General features: G+C 41.0%; 1 protein-coding gene across 6 annotated transcripts in view; it reads left to right on the top strand.

Annotated features, from left to right (window-relative positions):
- Nucleotides 1–19,415, top strand: part of St6gal2 (ST6 beta-galactoside alpha-2,6-sialyltransferase 2) — a 68,719-nt gene extending 49,304 nt beyond the window's left edge. For 5 of the 6 annotated variants that reach the window (XM_036168224.1, XM_036168223.1, XM_036168222.1 and 2 more), the window contains exons 5-6: nt 400–574; nt 14,735–19,415. In XM_036168224.1, coding sequence (XP_036024117.1) covers nt 400–574; nt 14,735–15,006 — 447 coding nt within the window. In that variant the 3' untranslated portion in view covers nt 15,007–19,415. The remainder of the gene's footprint in view (nt 1–399; nt 575–14,734) is intronic. The other variant, XM_036168227.1, reaches the window with a different exon arrangement.
- Nucleotides 19,416–20,299: the final 884 nt, after the last annotated feature.

The raw sequence follows: 20,299 nt of genomic DNA, 5'->3' as shown, positions 1-20,299 counted from the left end.
CTGTTTCCATGCTGACCATGGAGACCTCTGGTCCAGAGCCTCTCAGGTCTTTACTCTCTGATCTCTTGCAGAAAATGCCTGCCGCCTCTTATCTAGCCCCAGGTTTACTTTATCATGAATAAATCATCATTGGGAGAGACTGGAGGGAGGAAAGGGAAGGGGGGAAATTATGTAATTGTAATATCAAAAATAAAAGAAATAATTAAAAGATAAAGCATTATTCCTGCCAGGACCAGGACTATGGTCTCTCTTTGTATTTCCCTGGGTGACTGGACACTTCCCCTCTTTCCAGTTCTAGACTGGCCCACTGTCCTCTAAGTCCCCCAGGACATACACAGCACTGTCTCCTTTTCACAGAATGACCTATGCTCAATTTGAATTCTTTTTCTTTTGTTTTAGTGGTATAAGAAGCCAGATTACAACCTTTTCACTCCATATATCCAGCATCGCCGGAGACACCCAACTCAGCCATTTTACATACTTCACCCCAAATTCATATGGCAGCTTTGGGACATTATCCAGGAGAATACGAGGGAGAAAATCCAGCCCAACCCACCATCTTCTGGGTTCATTGGTAGGTGTGACTGAAAGCTGGGAATTAGTTGTATGTGGCTTGTATTGTGTTTTTTCAGCCATGTTTTGATACTCAAAATGCATGGTTTACTCCATTCTCCATTTCTTCATCTGTGTTGAGGCTTTTCACCCCATTTATTTTCCATTACCTATATAGGGCATTTGAAGGCATGTCTTGAATGCACTGGGGAATATGAGAGGCTGTAACTGAAGCAAGGGTATTGGGTTTGTTATCACCCTAAGTTGTGGACATTGACAGTATTCCTTGGGCTGCACAAAGGGTCTCCATCAGTAGAGGGAAGATTTGTAGAGACAACAGTGGTTTCATTTAAATTAAGGACACAGTATCTTCACATGAGACTTAAAGCTTTTGGAGTGGGTTATATCATCATAGTGATATGAAATATTTTATATTAAAACCTTAGTGTGACTACTTTTAAAGTCATGCTTCTGACGATTTCATTTGAAATCCCCAATTCTTTGTCTTATGTAGTTTTTTAAAGTCTTGTTGATTTAGGAAAGGAAATTTAATCCAGTTTTCATCAGAGAGTAAATGTGTTAGAATAGTGATTAGATAGCATAAGAGGCCAAGTTTAATAAAGTCTGTTTTCATATCATCACCATATTTGATCAGGCAAGAATTTAAAAAAAAAAACAACAGTTGGGGGTGGAAGGAAACATAACTCTTAGAGACTTGAAATTTGAAAGGTCTGGCCAAATGGTTATGGCCATGGAAAGTAATTCCCAGTTTGAAGAGGAGCTCGGGCTACACGGGCAGCTTTCCTCGGGGCTGTTCCTTGTGGACGTGGAGTTCTCAAAGGCCCAGTGATGTCTCTGTATCTTTCTGTGCAGGAAATGAACTACAGTTCCTTGCCATTGCACCAAAGGAGGCTGGGGATACCTAGCTTTGTGTTTGCATTCTTCTCTGCAACTTGCAGGCACTGGACCTTAAGTTGCTTATTCCCTTGGTCCTCAGCATCCTCCAATGAGACGCAGTAATAAAGTCTTCTAGAGGGTGAAGTAGCGGAGATGGCTGGCCAGCGGCAACTGTTGTTTCCTAGCTGTGCCTTTGTTCAGTGAAGCATCTGTTAGCCACATGACTATTTAAATTTCAATTAATTCTAATTAAATAGCAAATAACATCTGCTTCTGAGGCCGACCAGCCCTATTCCAAGCGCTCAGTTGTGGCATCCTCCTGGTGGCTACCATATTAGACAGCACAAATAGGGAGTCTTCCCACTGTCACAGGGCCATGTTGGAGAGCATGGCTGAGTTTGGCCAATGAAAAGAAACAGCGATGCAGCAAACTGGTAAGAAAACATTGGGTTCCCACCAGGCACTCTGTGCTGTGTGGTGGAAGATCGAGCTGCAATGGAGGGCATCCGCTTCAGGAGACTCACTTTCTGCCTCTAAGCCTCACCTCTTCCTGAAGGGTGTGAGATTCTCACCACGATGGGTGGTGGCAGCAACCTGGGTAACCTTTCCAAGTGCCCTCTGGGTATCCCCATACTGTTGTAGTCTTTGCACTTCCTCTTGGATCTGGATGAGATGCACTGGTTCTGTTTAGTTATCAGACATTCTCAAATAGATGTGGAGTGATGTCAACCACCTCTCAGACTCTCTACCAGGAGAACTGTGAAATCCGTGGGGTGAACTGTTCTGTTTTGTTGCTGTGATCAAAAGTGTGCTCCAAATGTCTTTCTCCTGTTCCAAAGTCCTGCTAAAGTGTTGACTTGGTTACTCAGCATTTCTTATCTCTATGTGCTTCAAGCCCTAACATCAGCTCCTAAACAAAACACATTTCAGAGGGGCAATGAGGGTTAGAATGTTTCAGTATATACTCATCACTGTGCCTGGGAGCTGGTCAGCATGAAGGTCCTCATCCAGAGATAGCCCAAAGCAGGGTCTTCATCACCTTGCACTGTATTCCTGTCTGGTGCTCTGCCAGGTGAAGCCAAGTGAATCACTTCCTTCACTAACTGCTGTCCATATGTAAGGAGTAGTGTCATGGGTGCTTGCTCATGCAACAAACACATCCTGTGTTACACATGCAGAGGAGTCTGCACAAATGAATCAGAGAGACTTCATATATCTGGGTTTCACACACACAGATTCAAATAGCCACTAACTGAAAATATCTTTTAAAATTACATCTTTTTCATCTGAGCGGTGGTGGTGCACGCCTTTAATCCCAACACTTGGGAGGCAGAGCCAGGCGGATCTCTGTGAGTCTGAGGCCAGCCTGGACTACCAAGTGAGTTCCAGGAAAGGCACAAAGCTACACAGATAAACCCTGTCTCAAAAAACCAAAAAAAAAAAAAAAAAGAAAAAAAGAAAGAAAGAAAAGAAAGAAAGAAAAACACTTTTCTGAATATGTGCAGACCTTTTCTCTTATCTTTGTTCCCCAAACAATAACAACTATTTATATAGCATGTATGTTGTTCTAGGTATTGTAAGTCATCTAGAGATACATAAAGCATGCAGGAAAATGTGCAAAGGTATATGGAATGCTGTAACATCTTATTAGTGGCTTCAACACTTTTGGATTTGGGTATTTGCATGGGGCCGTGGGTCCAATTCCCCAGATATTGAGGAATGACAGTATTTGGTGAGTGAATAAGTTGTTGCTCAGAGGCTCTCAAAGTTTAGCATGCCTCACATCACCCATGAGTTTCCTATATTGGTAATCCATGTCAGCAATTGAAAAGAATGATCAATGTGTATAACCTTACAGACCAGTGCAAGTCAGTCATCTGGGCACAGAGGTGCTGGATTATTCTGCTCATAGTTTCTCGGGAGCTTGTAATCAACCATTTCTACCAGGCTATCAGACTAGCTATATTCTTTCTGTTACACAAGTCAGTACTCTTGCTGTGAGAGAGGGGACAGAGGCATGACTGGCAGGCAGGAACATCGAGAGCCAGCTTGGAGGCTAGCTGCTGCAGCCTTTTAAACCAAAGATTTCTGAGTAAGGGGAGGAGGTTGGAATTTTCATTTCTTATAGTCTCAAAGGGTACTGATGATGGCTCTGGGGTATTCAGATCCCCACTCTCAGCCTCATAGAAAGAATCAAAGTTTCAGAGAACTGTAAAAGCCTAGACTGTAGGTTCTGTACAGATAGATGTATCAATAAGGTGATGGACTTGGATGCCGTGAGGGGACCCAGAATTCCAACCCACTCTCCTGCTTATCACTTAATTATGGCCATGATTAAACACGAGTAGAATAATTGCTTTTTATTTTTATTTACTCTAAATAACACAGGGTTCTACAAAATATGATATGCATCTTCATTTTTTGAAATGGTATAGCATTAAATCTTACATTCTGGTCCGACTAGCTGTTAACTGCATTTGTATTCTTGTGTTCCTTTCTTGAACTCACAAATGGACAGAGAAAAGTCAAACATAAACAACTGTATATTTGAGTGTTTGTACTGGTACATAGATAGTCCTTGTGCATAATGTTTCCTTGAAGTCACTCGTGTCTTGATCACGCTCCTCCCGCCTGTACTCCCCAGTTCATGTCATCTCCTTCCTTCCCCAGTCTCTCTTTGGCTTTCATACACGCTGTTCTGTGTGCCTATAAATATAAAGGATCCACAAATGATAGGAAATGTGTATAACCAGGATCCTCTAGAAGAACAGAAATCCAATGGGATGTACGTCCATTACAAAAGGGAGTCTGTTAGGTTGGAATACACAACAGGGGGCAGGTAGTTCAATGACAGGCAGAGTGTTAGAGAGAAGAGATGCCCAGAAGATCTGCTCCTGTGCAGACTGCCTGGTGTGTCCAGAGCTGTGTAAACACTGGGACTGGATCCCAGTGAGGGATTTAAGCCATTTCCTCCATGCTTCAGAATGCACATTCTCATAATCAGCTTCTCTAGTAGGATCAGTGTGGAGCAAAAGTGCTTCATTTACAACTGAGCATATTATAGTATTGTTGGACATAATGGGGCCTCTTTAGTTACTTAAGAAAACACTCTACAGCTTCTCCATACCTTGGTGCTGGGCAATTATCTCTTTCAGGGGTTTGCAGTTCATGTAAGTAGAGTTTATCAAAGCTAAGGATTTATTATTGTCCTTTCAAAATAATGATAATGGGGCTAGAGAGATGGCTCAGCAGTTAAGGGTACCTGTTACTCTTGCAGAGGACCTGGGCTCCATTTCTCAGCACACTCATGACACACACAATGGTCTGTGACTTCAGTTCCAGGAGATCTGATGCCCCCTTCTGGCCTCTATGTGCATATAAACTCAGACAAACACATATACATTGAAATAAAAAGAATAAATCTCTAAATAGTAATAATAAATGAACTAGAAGACATGTGTAAATAATTATAATGATTAATGTAAATACATATTCATATTAAATTAATTAAACTATACTTTCACTGTATTCATTAATATTAATAAGATATTTATTAAACTTTTTGTATTTATAATGTTGTTAGTCCTCTAAAATTCTGGATGAGTACTTTAAAATCATGTTTTCTGCATTTTAAACATCAAATCCATGTTACAAATTAATAACCCTGCCTGTCAAAATATTTTGAAGAATCATTATTTAAAATATGAATATTTATTGCATTTAAACATTAAAAAATAACTCAAATTACATATTAATAACTGAAAATCATCTTTCAAAACATTTCTAAATAGTTCTGGATATATTTTGACTTGGTGGCATGATCATTCTTTAAAAATAAGTGAAAAACCTGACTTCTGAAAGTCTATGTGTGTGTGCGTGTGCGCATGCGCGTGTGCGTGTGCGTGTGTGTGTGTGTGTGTGTGTGCACACGTGTGTGTGTGCATGTGTATTTGTGTGCATGTGTGCGTGTGTGTGTGTGTGTGTGTGTGTGTGTGTGCGTGTGCGTGTGTACACGCATATTCTACACCACATATGTGGGAGTCAAAGGACAATTTGCATGAGTTAATTTTCTCCTTCCGGCATATGAGCCCTGGGACTCAAATTTATCATGTTTGATGCCAGGTGCCTCTATCCACTAAATTGTCTCACTGAACCCAAAATACATTTTTTTCAAAAACCCATTTCATGAGTATGTAAGTCAAAAGAAGCTTGAAGGTATTATTTGTTCTCACATAGATGTAAGCCCAACACTTTCACCAAATCTTAAAGAAAATAGTGCTTCCTACTTTCATTAGCTTTGCTTGGCAACAGGTTCGGATGAAGGCCTTGCCATGTGGTCCAGACTGACCTCAAACATGGAAATTCTCCTGTGCCAGCCTCCTGAGTGTTGAAATTGCAGGTGTAATTGGCAGCTTCTTCTTTTGAAAAAGAATCTCCTGTAACTTTTAGGGATTCTATAAAAGGAAGTGAATAACATTATTAACTAAATGTTCAAGCATTTTAAAAACACCAAATAATTCTCCTCACCCTTCCTATCACCACCTTCTGATTTTATTTTATACCAGTTCATGTCTCTACCACATCCAGGCTTTAGTGTGACAAGTGTGCCCGCAGTGGGCTCCCACAGCCCAAGCACACATTCAACACTTGCTGGGAGAATGCAGGTGGGACTAGGTCTCTCAACTCCTGGATCGCCTATCAGTATAACGTGTATCTCCTACAGAATATTTACCTCCTTCTGGGTCACTTTGTGGTTAAGACCTTGAATTCTGCAGAGAGCAGAATAAAATCAGGGCCCTAATTTACTAGTTCTAAACCCCAATTTTCTATACATAAAACAAACTCTCTGTAATGAAGTTTTCATGTGGCTAAGCGCAATAACTGCTCACTAGTAATGATGCTTAGCTATAACTCTGCCGTGCCTCATCTAACATTTTGCTCCAGGTGAAATAATACCCCACTCCCAACTGGAAATAGATTGTGCTCTCATTAAAGGCCTAATCAAGGTGAAAGTAACCTTTCCTTTCCTGTGATGTTTAAAAGGCCATAGAGTTAGTTACATACCATAGTTGTTGCCTGGTTTTTTGTTTGTTTGTTTGTTTTTATTCTTGAGTATTTTTGTTGTTTCAGATATCATGGAGCAATTATGTCAAAGAGCCATTGCTCTAATCCTGTACTAATACAAATTACAAATTTATTCAATATGTGACATAAATTTTCCTTTCTTTAAGCTACTTCCTTAAGTCCCAAGCCTTATGGTTAGGTGACCATCCTGATCAAACATAATTCATTTTCAACAATCACCTGGTTAGATTTCTAATCAGAATCTACATCTGTCCGCAGGGTACACTACACTAGAAGATGCTCTGGAGATGTGGAGTGAGTCCTGAATTCCCGGAGAAGCAGTACAGGACTCTTACTGAGCCACACAATACTATAAATTAAGCTGATACGCAGGCCATTTAGATGACCCCAAAGGACCCATTTCTTTGGACAGTGTTTTAATCTATTGCCTTTTCTCTCTTGCTTCCCTAGTTAGATACCAGCGATTGCATCTTGGAGCTCGATGCAGTGAGGTCATTAATTCTGCTGCAGCTTAGCTGAGTAGAGAATCCTTTCCTTGGACTCCTGCAGCTTCTCTTTTGCCCACAGGAGGTTAACTACTTTATAGAGGGGGGATATACTCAGTGGGAGTCATTAAGCCTGGCGCACTAGTACTAGTACACAGAAAGTGTCCAAGCCATCCAGGAAAAGCCAACCTCCCTGATCTTGGTGGGCAACTTACGACCAGGAGTCTAGCATGCTAGACACTGAGCTGGTTTGTAATGTGCTACTGCCAATTTTTTTATAAACCACCAACATTCCATCCATTTTTCAAAGGCAATCTCTACTGCTGGTATTGAAAGCTATACTTCTAAAATTCACAGTAATAACCTACTGCTAATTTTTTTTCATAATATAATCCACCAACATGCCATCCATTTATCAAAGGCAACCTTTACTGATGATATTGTAAGTAATACTTCTAGAATTCACAGAGGCAAACACTATAGTTTCAGGCTATTTAATACATACACAAGAATTACATGCTTGAAAATAAGTTATAACTTCCTTTTTTCCATTTCATATTGCATTTCAGGATTCAGCTTTCCAATATACTGTTCAAAATGAAAACATTAATGCAAAAATAACAAGCCAATTAAGTCTTTATTGGTGATGGTATAAAATGTACCATAACTTTTTGTATTTTTCTATAAATAATGAATCAAATGACATGAAGTAAATGAACTAAAATTGGCTTTTAAATATTATTATTGCATGTGTTATATTCTTTGATATGGTAGATGCCTCTTAAATTAGTCTCTTATTATGTAAGTTCACATTTCCAGCAATTTTTAACCTCAGATATTTTATGTAAATTTACTTTAAAAGTCACTTATTCTCTTGAAGAAATCAGAAGTATACCTATTAAGTGTCCCATCTGATGACCAAGTATATGCAAAGAGTCAGAAAGCAGCTGCAGGATTTCCATTAGCCTGGCAGGTTTCAGTGCCCCAAGTCTTTTCACCCTCCCACCACCCATCTAGACTGTGTCTTCCTTGTCTTGTTGGGCTTACTCAGAAATTCCTAATTGACTCCACATGACCAAGTGTTTATTTAAAGTGACTGAGATTTTTACTGTTACTTATCAATTGGTTGTTTCATACCAATAGCTCATTTTACTATTCAGTGGAAAGATATTTATAGCAAGAATTTGCCAATGTTAAATATTTTGCCAGGTGAAAGCAGCGTAATTTTTGTTGAATCAAGTTCGACTCATACTAAGTGGTTACCTGAGACCCAGAGTGTACCATGTTTGCATGCATGCCCACAGGGCTGCCTGACTTCTACAGTATATCATACATATATGCATGGCCATGGCACTTTTCTGACTCCCACAGTGTGTCACGTGTATGTATACATGCCCACAAGGCTGCCTGATTCCTGTAGTGTTTCGTGCCCATGAGGCTGCCTGACTCCCATGGCGTATCATGCTTGTGTGCACACCCATGGGGCTGTATAGCTAACACCCTATTCATTCGGAGCTTAATATAATATGAACAAAGGGTCAACTTCCTTTGGTTTAGCTTTCAAAGCAAATAATTATCCATCTGCTTATCATGCTGAGTCATATAACATGCCATTTTATTAAGACCAATTGAAATGCTTTTTAATTGGTTTCATAATTTCATTGCTGTATATAATATCAAAAACATACAGTTTGGCAAATGGATAACTCTTGAGTCATAACTTTCCAGAACATACTGATAACTTTGTTCAAATGAATCCCTCATAAGGAGTTTTCTGGGGGGAAAAAAAAAAACTTGGCTGTATAAAAAGTCATGAGTTGAATTTTGTTTAAGGATTTTAAGTACCTGGTTACATGCCCATTTGATTAACTTGGGATATACATAAAAAAAAAAAAAAACATTTAGGTACTTGTCTGTCTTTCAGAAGTCCAGCTCCAAGTTGAAAGGAGCAAGACTTCTGTTAGTTACAAAAGCAGTTAAAATTTGGGAGTCAATAAACAAGATTATTTAACAGAAACATTCTTTAAGTAATTTTTCAAAGTTAGTAGCTACAGAATTATGTAGTACTAGCTAAACTAAGGAACCTGGGTTTTGGTTTTGGTTTTTTCTTTTCAATTGTTTTTAATTTATGTAATTCTCAGCAGAAATTAAAAATAAGATCAATTAACATTTTTAGCATATCCAGATATAAATTTCCTATGTCAGTCTCCTGTAGGGAACTGTTTACAAAGTGATATTTGAATTTAGTGTCTATGTTACCTGTACACAAAAACTGTCCAGGAAGTTGCGGCTGCTCATTCTCGGGCCTGTTTGTGAGGATGGCCCTTGGCTAATACTTAGGAACTTGGTCTTAGAATAGGTTTCTACCCCTCTACACCTAGAATGCTGCTCATTGAGCCTGTGAGCTTGTGCGGGTCATGTGTAACTCCTGCTTTCTTCTTGAGAGTTTGAAATTTTGGAACATGCCAAGCAGAGACCTGCTGTGACCCACTCCCAACTAACCCCTAAATGCCGAGCATTCGACACGCTTCCCTGGTTAGCATCCCAGATGCAATGCTGCCTTCATCAGTTCAGCTTACTGTACTAGAAATGACACAGTCTCTGAAGCTGTAGCCTGAGCAGCAGCAAGTATGACCCCCATAGTTCAAAGGCAGAAGCTCAAGATGCAGGTTCTGGCAAGTTCAAGTCCTGAAGAGGGCTGGCTCCCTTCTTGCCTTCTTGCTGTGTATGCACACGATATAGGGATAGATCCATAAGTCACCACTCATAGCCCTCACTGAGCACTCAGCCTTTGTAACATGCTTACCTAATCACTCCATCACTGCCAAACTGATGAATTTCAGGGGGATGCCTTCAGTCCTCAGCAGGTGTCATGCTCACTGCTGGAGGAGTGAAGAGCATCCTGTGACTTTCTGGTAGAAGGTGATAGAAGCTTGTGTCTGGCTTTCCCAGAACTTCTCTTTTGCTCATTTTACATGCATTCTTTGCTGTGATATAGTGGAGATGTGTGCTAGATCCTATTGGTTCCCTCGTCAGTCGTCAACTGTAAAGTTGTGTGAGGCTCCAACACTGTAGCTTACTAAGTCAGTCAGAGGACAAGGGAGCCCAGTGCTGTAGCTCTGACATTATTTGTAGAAGCTCAAGTCGTCACAGCACTGCCCAAGAGGTTCTGTAGTGGAAGTCAAATATTATAATATTGAGACACTTTCCCAAGTCATCCTAAAAATGGGCTTACCCCGATCTTTGAATGTAAGTATGAGTTCTTTCATTTGTTTAAAGGCATTTCTCTAAATCCCTAGTGATTTTCATAGTACCTTCCCTTATAAATTTGGGTACTAATTGAAGTGGTCTCCAACTGCACTCAAATGACTCTGTCCTTAAGTCCTGCTCTACATCTCTACAGTCCATATTCACACATACCCAGTCCCCACACACATGCTCTGAGCCATGGAGAGCTGTCACAATCTCCCATCATTGTTGTCTCATTAGTTCCTTCTGCAAACTAGAAAGAAGTATATTCTTCAGATTTTTGTTTATTGCTGTGTACTAGTAACTTAGGTAGATGGTGTATAAATTTAAACATGTTATAATGATTTTCAGTATTTATCTGGTAGCAGAGTCTAGAATCTAAATTTATGTATTAACAATAGCCTTAAGAAAGTAAAAGACAAAGTATGTATATGCCAAATAATTTCTTTTGATGATTTCTAAAAGATTAAATTATTAAGGAATAATCTCTTTCTTTAGGACATTAAGTCTCCCAGCCCACCTTTCCCGTATACCTGGTAAACTAATAGTTATTTCTTTCTCTTTGAAGGTACTTCCACACTAGTTGTGATATCCATACTTCAGCTGGCTGCCACATAAACACTGTGGGCAGATTGATTATTACTTGAACTTTAGGGCACTCTGGCCAGGTTCATAGTTCCAGGAAGCTACAAGTTCACATGAGAATGCAGAATGAAATCGGAAAGCATTGTCATTAGGTCTCTGTCTATAGGCAGAATTCAGAAGGCATTGTGCAGGTAACTCAGGACAGATCCCTGTGCTGGCATAGCCCCCATCAACCTTTAGTTTGGGCACTTTTGGAAAAACTGACCAGTTTTTCTATGTCTGGGAGTCTTGAAGTTGTTTGAAGATATAAAGAATTTATATAAAAAAATACTGAAACTATACATCCTACTATATTGAAAGCATAACTTTTTGCCTGGGCTTAGGACAAAATATATACTCCACATTCAACAGAGATAGAAATTTAAATGTAGCAACCAACTAGCAACAGGAGTGAAGTTTTCTCCAGAATACTCTAATAAAAGTAGTCTCATTGATCTCTTCTCCCTGACTAAAACAACAGCAGGAACATCTACAAAAAGTGCCTATTGTCATTCCTACTTGGGTAGGGCATCTGTTCAGATCTGGTCTAGCTGCCAGCACACAGGTTTTTCTTTTCTACTGGGAAAGCTCAGAGACCCTTCATGGGCATTCTTCAAAGACCTCTGCCTTAGACCAGCTTGAGCCTTAAAGCATGACCAGCAGACCACTGTGCCAGGGGCATCCGTCATTCACTCCATCTTGAATAGTGTACAGGTCTGACATAGGCTCAGTATCATTTCTTTAATAATCCATCCTTATTGTGTTATACTGAAGCTCTGGTCTGTGCCTAGCCAGATTGTTTTCTTTTAATTGGGCATTTCCTACAGTTTGCCTGGGAATGCCTGTTAAAGATTCAGAGTTTGCCCCACACACAAACCAATGGAAGCCCAGGTTCTGGGCAGGGAGATGAGTTCCAGCAACTGCCTGATCAGTTGCCTGAATAGTTTTTTTCTTTCTTTGTCAGGTTTGGGAGCTGCTACTTTCCTGGGAAGCCCAGGGCCAGCTGTGTGATCAGCATGCTCTTCTTAGCATGGCATTAGCTTTGGAAAGCTATTCAGTTTAAGAACAAGAGATATAGAGCTAAAGAGATGGCTCAGTGGTTAAGGACGTGTACTGTTCTTTTCAGAGGACCCAGCTTTGATTCCCAGCACTCACATCAGGAGTCTCACAACCACCTGTAACTCCACCTCCAGCGAATCCAATACCTCTAGCATCTTCAAGCACTTGCACTCAAGTGCACCAATCTACACACACGTGCACTACACACACATGCACACAATTTTAAAACAAGAAAAGAACCGAAGTTATAAATGGCACAGTTTGGATACAGAGAACAGAACCTGTCCTCATGGGTGCAGCTGCATTGCTGATGCATAGAAACAGTATTTTTTTTTTAATGACCTGCAGTATGGTGACTAGCTGATGGGCCCTAAGGTGCCTTTGTATGAATGAAATTTTTGAAGCTACAAGAATGTCCCTCAGTATCTGTGGGGACTTTACAGGCTACTATGGACACCAAAACACAGGAACTCAAGTCCTGGATGCAAAATGATATATTATTGGCATGAAATCTGTATTCCCCCTATATATTTTAATCATCTCTAGATTTTTATAACTCCTAATATAATGGAAATAGTATATAAATGGCCCTTACTCTGTATCCTGTAGGCAGTAATAACAAAAAAAAAATAGGTCTGTATATGTTAAACACAGACTTGTTTTTTTTCTGAATATGTCCTGTTGAGTCCATAAGTATGGAACCCTAGAATTATGAATTCCCAGTTAACTGTTAGTCACTGAGGAAAAGGCATACCAGCACAGCATGTGTGACCTTGGGTAGCTGAATTAAGTGACGCAGAGGTAAAATCACAGCTAGACCAAAGAACTTATACCATTCCAGCTCCATAGACTTTGGAGTTGGGAATTCAACTGCTGAGATCAACCAAACCAGAGAGGTGCCCATTGGACAAGGAACAAATAATTTAATCCTCTGTGTGTGGATGGATTTCTTGCCCATTGTACCAATGTCTGTAATGGTTCCTACTGTACCACTGTATCACAACACCCAGCAGAAACCAAGGAGGAAGGACTTATTCTGCCTCACAATTTCAGCAGGGTTTCTGTACATCATGGTGGGAAAGGCAACATGGAGTAGGTCAGTTCATGGTGACAGACTGGGTGTGTTGCTTGCTGTTCATGTGGCCACAGACTACAAAGACGTGAAGATACCCAACCAGGGACTGATTATAATAAAGACCTGCCCCTTGCTGACCTCCATCTGCTAGGGAACCCCCATGTCCTACAGATTCCACCAACCCCAAAATAACACCACAGGCAGTGGAACAGGCATTCAAGGCATGAGCCTGGAGGAAACACATCAGATTCAAAGAAGATAATCCCTTGTTGGTGATTTTACCTAAGGAGAGTAAATGTTCACAGAACCATTACTGCCACACAGATGGAGAGACTAGTGTGGTGTGGGTTGCATGTGGATAGGTGCCCAAAGGCCACATCACTTAGATGAGGATGGTCTAACTAGGGATGGCATCCGGCTAGTGCATGTGCTGTGGTGGAAGAGAGAAACTCTGATAGACCTGGAAAGGAAAGAAGAGGAACTGACCAGTCATGCAAAGCTTTGACCTCACTCTGGAGAGAAATTGCTCTTCATAGAGTCTCTGGTATCACAGTACCCTGCCATGGTCTAGGGTTCTCTGTACAGAGTGACAGAACGTTCACTGGAGCAGCACCCCTTTGCTCCCCTCTATGCCTTGCCTACCAGGAAACCATTTCATCTTCAGCTTTTCCAGATCCCCCTTGGCAAAAGGAGATTCCTTCACTCCACTCCCCAGCAGAGCTCATACAGAATTTCTTTGATTTGGCATTAGTTTTGTTTTCTGGTGCTAGGGACAAACTCAGGCTTTTCCCATGCTAGGCAAACACGCCATACTTCTAACCTTGTTTTTAGATTTTTGTGGACCAAGCATGATTAATTTCTTGGAAAATATGACAGTCCTCCGCAGAACAAGCTAGATGTAACAGAAATAGCATGTCAAGAAAAGAAAAACTAGCCTATGCAAAGAGCAACATCACTTAATGATGAGGTTTTGTAGCTGTCTACTGGAAACACTTAAAATTGAAAACAGCTTCAATAATGACAGCCTTCATGAGAATCATAACTTATTGTCATTGTTGTCACAAGACCTGTACTCTAACTCACTGTACTCCTGAGAGTACAAGTTTCTCCCTAAATCCTGGGCTCAGGCAATCCTCCTGACCCAAAGTAGCCCAGGCTACATAGTGTACCCCATCACATGTGACTGAGAAACAATTTTGTTAGCAGAAATCTTAAAATCTACACCCTGACTCTCCATTGTATAGAGCTGTTCCACTGTAGGATTCCATTTTAGAACTGTCTGAAGAATGGTTTATATTTCATTTATAATAAACTTTCACCTTTTTATAGCATTTGTTTCTTCAGAACATAACAGTCCGCTGGGGGTATACTTGTTGACTGTGGCACAAAAGAGTAACCTGGACGTTATAAATCACACACTGGAGCAAGGCCCCCTTACGTTCAGTCTTATCTTGGTATGTCAGTTGTAGGTCTGCAGTAATAGCTGAAGGACTGAATGGGTATGTGCAGTATTGTATCTTTATGTACTCATTCCACCATTAACCACCCTTCATAATGGAGGCTATACCACTGCAAATGTCAAAGTATGTGTCTCTCCACAGTCACCCCTGTAAGTAGCCACAGATTCCATGCCTCCTCCCCAGAAAAAAAAAATCCTCCCTTTCTTGGAGTTGTTCACTCACTGTCTTTTCATTTCCTTCCTTGTTAGGAATCCTCATCATGATGTCCATGTGCAGAGAGGTACACGTGTATGAGTACATCCCATCTGTCCGGCAGACAGAGCTTTGCCACTACCATGAGCTGTACTACGACGCAGCATGTACCCTGGGGGCATACCATCCACTGCTTTATGAAAAGCTCCTGGTGCAACGCCTGAACATGGGCACCCAAGCAGATTTGCATCACAAGGGCAAGGTGGTACTGCCAGGCTTCCGGGCCCTGCGGTGCCCGGTAACCAGCCCCAACAATACATACTCTTAAAATGGAACTCTTGGGAACTGATGTGCAATAAGGTACTACTGTTGTCCTCAAAGTCACAAAAGAATACTTGAAGATAGATTTAGGCAATGTGTTGTCTTTAACTGTAACTTAGTGGCCATGAGAATTCTTTCTAGTCTAAGCCATTGGGTAACTGTTACTGCTATGAATGCTATAGAAATGGAACTTTTAAAACTACCCAAGAATGAGCAAAAGCAGGATATATAGAAAGAAAACAGATGTGTCCCCATGTGCATGATACCTCGGAACATGTTAACCTCTATAGCAGGGACACTCTTTATCACAGTTGGTTCCAGCCACAAGTTAGGATGATACTACTGATAATACTGTTTTCATCTAGGAATATTGAAATTGAGGTCTGTAGCTATCATGTCACTTGTACATGCATTCCTCGTTAAGCAGCCAGCCTGGATTCCGTGATGACTGTCTGAATTCTCACTCAGATGTGATATCTTCCGTCTATCTTGTCAGGCACACGATTTTCAACCATAGCTTTGAAGCTCTGCTTCCCAGTGCTCTCTGGGTGTTATGACTGAGAAGCAAGGCCATACATAGAAAAGTACAATTCTTTCATCTCAAGAAGCCTAGCCAAACCCTGCTGTCAGCAGAGAACACCTCCTTTGTCTCCCAGCAGCATCCAGTACCTGGCCAGCAACACTTGGCACACACCGGCCTGCAAGGTCATGACTGGTCAGGTGTCCCTGCCCTGCCTATTCCACTTTATGCTCCTGGCCTGCAAAGGCACTCTGTAGCTCTTACACAGCCAGTGACATGCAGGGCAATTACTGCGTCTCTGCAGGTCAGCCAGGGGACACCCTTGTTCCTTCCAAACTATAAAGAGTGGATTTGGAGTGCCCACTCGGAGCTGCAGAAGATGCACGCCTGTCAGTGCTGTATGCAATTCCTGCAGGCTTTTCTCAGCTATTATAAACGTGACCCTCCTGTCCTCTGAATGTTCCCCAGTTCTACTGACAAACAGCTAGGAATCCGGCTTTGTTTTCACGGGCATGTTTTATGTTAACAGTGTGGTAGAGCCACAGAATGGTTTTTAACAAGGTGAATATATGTGTGGCAGATGCACAGACAAGAGAAAGTGTTCTTCCCAGCGTGTAGCTGTACTCAGATTTTTAACCTAAGCGTCTGTCACCAACACATCCTTTTGTGTGGGTTTTTGTTTGTTTTTCAATGGAGATAGTGGAAGAGACACATTTTAGAATTCTGTAATTAAACAGGCTGTTGTTTCAATATCAAATCAAAGCAACTCTCAGTGGTATAGTTAAGACTTCTTGGCAGTGACAATGGCAGCTTAATTAAATGCAAACCCCCTTGCAAAATGTGTGGCTCTCAGAGTTTTGTAGGGAAAAAATCATTTGTCTCATGATTGCTTTTTCCGGAATGCTCTAAGGATTGCTTCCTAAGGAAGCATAGTTTTCTGAGACCGCTAGCTTCTGTTTGGTTATTCTCCCCAGCAGAGCTGAAGCAGGGCTACAGACATCCCCAGTGGCTGGCCTCAGCAGTTAAATGAGAAGAGTTAGGGTTTCAGTCATGACAGCATCTGCTGAGAGCCCATTCTGAGGTCTACACCTGAGCATCATCTTCAGCTCATCCCGGTCTAGCTGTGCAGTCTCACAAAAGCTTGGTCTTATCCCCATGTTGAAATGTCTAATCATGTCTGTAATTCTGGAGGAGGAAGTGCTGGTGTGCATGGGATACGTATTTACTCCAGCAGTCCTTGGATGTTTCTAGATCTTCCAGGCTTTGCCATTTTAAATGCTCACAACCATTAAGTTTCCTTGTATAGTCTTGAAGAGGATTTACTTACAGGCATACTTATTATCCCGGACAATCCCCTTTGGTGGCATGAGAATTTGGTTAGAGAATAACTTATTGAGGTCAGTGTAAATATTCAAGTTCAAAAGCCCCACAAAACACTTCAAAGGTTGTTAAATAGCATTCTGTTGTCACACATGTACTTTTAAAAGGCGCCTCTCAGTTTTACAGGGGTTACAAGGAGACTGCAGAGCATAAAGGAAATTTAATTAAAATTTTTGAATGTATTATGGCCCTAAAGACTTTTGGGAATCAGAGTCTGTTAAACATTCAGAAAATGTGGTGCCCATATTAATATACTGTTGGCTAGGCACTCTTATATTTAAAAGTTTAAATAGCTTAGCCTCTTGCAAATGTCACACAGTGATGGCTAATGTGATGGCCGCTTCTTGTATTAACTAAATGGGTCCTAAGTGGCAGTATTTTGCCAGACATTGATTAAATACTTTCACACCACATTTACTAACCTGAAGGGAAGGCATAGCAGCTGTGGAATAGCAACACTGACCGGCCTGACACCTCATTTCTCTCTGGCTCTGGCTCTTCCAGGACTGTCTGACCTCTTCTGTGAAGGGACTCTGGTTAGATCCTCATGGTGTCATCAGAAGCCACCAGGTGCTGCTTCCTCCACCCTCAGCTGTGACAGATGTCACATTCCTTTGAATTGCAAGAAAATATCAACACTCTGTTTCTTGTTGTTGTTGTTACTGTTACAAAGATACCAGTGTTGTCCAAGAATAACAATTCGGTCACTTCCAGATTCTCCCTAACTTTTGTCTCTAGCTGCTCACAGGAGGCAAGAGATAATGTATATGAGGATGCTCAACCATAGACAGTTCCACAGAATATCAGGGCTGGGCCCATGGGGCTGACCATGCCCACCACATCACACAGAGATAATTCTCTGGCAGACTCTGGAAGGACAAGTGATGATCAACTGAAAAGTTGCATGCAGGCATCCAAGATGTGCTTTAATAGGCAAGTTAGGGGCTTGTGGACATCTGCATTGCTGTGTCTTTTCCTCCCTCATCTCTGAACTCAAGGTGCTTGGCTTCAGAGATGGCCCTTTGCTTGTGTCTTGACCCCTTCATCCCTCAGCCAGTCAACCTGGACTCTCTGGTAGTCCTCTGTCATTGGAACCATAACATCTGCGCAAAAAGCTGTGCTACAGTAGTCATTAGTGTTTTCAGAATTGGATGTCAAAAGGCCTGGCTTACTCTGTCATGTTTATGAGCTAGTACATCTGCTGGGGCAGAGTTCAGCCCATGTGGCCAGCTGACCATACTCATATTTCCTGGATTAATTGGGCCCTGCTTGTGAAATCGTCTCCTGTAAGTTTTGCTATGATAAAAGACTTTGGTGTGCACCAGTGACTTAAGTTGCCCCAGATTTGCTTAGGACACATGGGTACACTAGTCTCCAGACCTGTTTCATCACGCTGTCCATTTCAGTTCCTGGCTTTCTGATAGCTGGAATGTTACTCCATGGCTATGTGACTGATCAAGGCAGCTCTGTTTGGACATGAATTGCTTAGGTAAAATATGCCTGCATTTCAGCACACTCTTTATAGCTGGATATTTCCGTTGTGAGATTATTCTGCATTTCTGTCACTTGGGCTTTGTTTAGATACTTGGTGAGTAAGGAGCATTTCTCTAACAGCTCACAAAAGTAAAATGCAAGTTCTGGTTCTTGTTTTGTTAAGTGAATGAAGCTTTCAATAACAAAGGAAACTCAGTATATTCTCTACAAGACTAGGGTAGTGAGATTTGAAGAATTCAGGCTGCTGATAGATTTCTTATTCTTAGCATAGAAGTGTGCATGTAGATAGTTATATCACTGTATATATACTTATCTACACACATGGTTGGTTTTGTATCTTTTTCATTCATCTTTATGATAAAAAGCTTTACAATAAATTTTAATTATTAAAACACTAATTTTTTAAGAGAAGGAAGCAAATATTTTATGTTCTTCTGCTAAAAATAAACCAGTCTTCTGCCCTCAACACACACACACACACACACACACACACACACACACACACACACACACACTTCTATATGCCATGGTCACATTAACAAACAGTGACCAAAACATTGAAAGGTACAGTTCATAGAACCATTACCCTGGTGTTGTAGTCAGACGCCTGATGTATAGCTCTGAATTTTGAAGAGTGTGTTGACTGCCCATGGCTTTTACAAGATTAAGGGAAGAAACACTTGTTGATTCTCTGGAAAATAGATTTCAACAAAACAAATGCAACAGTAGTGTTAAAATCTAAGTTTACAACACCCGCCCTGTTTTGCTCTAGATAAATACTTATGGAACCTTTCTGCTGGAAACCAGTGAACTTTTTTAAAGGCTTGGGGGATTTTTTTGTATGATAATTTTTAAAACAAAACGTGTTCTCTTCAAACTAATTAATGGCTTGAGGTTTTCCAAGAAGCGCATTTTAAAAGTGTTTGTACACATTTTAACACTTGGATATTTTCTATTTTGGTTTTGTATATTTCTATGTGTACACAGTGTATAGACTTGTAAATAAAACATGTTTTCATTTATCTAGAAGTGTCTCTGTTTTAATCTGGAAACATTGCACCTACAAATGAGGGAGCAGCCATGCAGCCCTTCTGGAGACAGATAGACTGAGGCACACTAGGCCTGGAAGGAGAGGAGCAGCATCAGTGACCACAGGCCTCCAGAGTGTACACAGGGATGCAGCTTGGCCAGAAACCAGAGGCAGGTCACATTCGGGTCACATTTTCTTCCTGGTAAATTATCACATTTAGAAAAATGTCAAGGGTAAACATCAAGTAGAAAACACATGTTTTAGGCTAATATACCATTAGCACCAAGTATTTTGATAAATTTTATTTTTCTCCTCACTTACCAGGCTTTACGTCACATCTACTCTAATGTTACGCTAGCCTTGGTCTTCACACCTACCATGTAAGGGAAAAATCAACTGATTAGGTCTTGAAACATCATTCTGGGTCATTTGTAGTTTTCTGGCTAGAATGTGAACAAACCCTCAAATCACCACAAGTGTCAGGGTTTGATGTGAAGATGGATGTGGACAGTTGAGGAGCTCAGGAAGCATAGGTCACTGGGGGCAGTTGTGATGACTTGCAAAAGACCCCTCTTTTTGCACCATTGGCCATTTGTTTTCCCTCACCAAATGATGTTTTTTCTTCCAGATAATTAAAACTGGCCTTCTGTGCTAGGAAGAATAGGATTGTGGTAGAAAGTTCCTGCTGCATACCCAGGGGGCAGCTGGTGATTAAACACCAAGCACATGTATTGATGGTTTGAAAAAAAAAAAAAAATGACCCCCAAAGGGAGTGGCACTATTAGGAGGTATGGCCTTCTTGGAGTAAATGTGGTCTTGTTGGAAATGTATCACTTGCTTTGAGGTCTCATACATGCTCAAGCCATGCCCAGTGAG

The sequence above is a fragment of the Onychomys torridus genome, chromosome 18, assembly GCF_903995425.1.
Source record: "Onychomys torridus chromosome 18, mOncTor1.1, whole genome shotgun sequence".
Taxonomy (NCBI): domain Eukaryota; kingdom Metazoa; phylum Chordata; class Mammalia; order Rodentia; family Cricetidae; genus Onychomys; species Onychomys torridus.
Note: the sequence above shows the minus strand (reverse complement) of the source record. Positions and strands in the feature narration are given on the sequence as shown.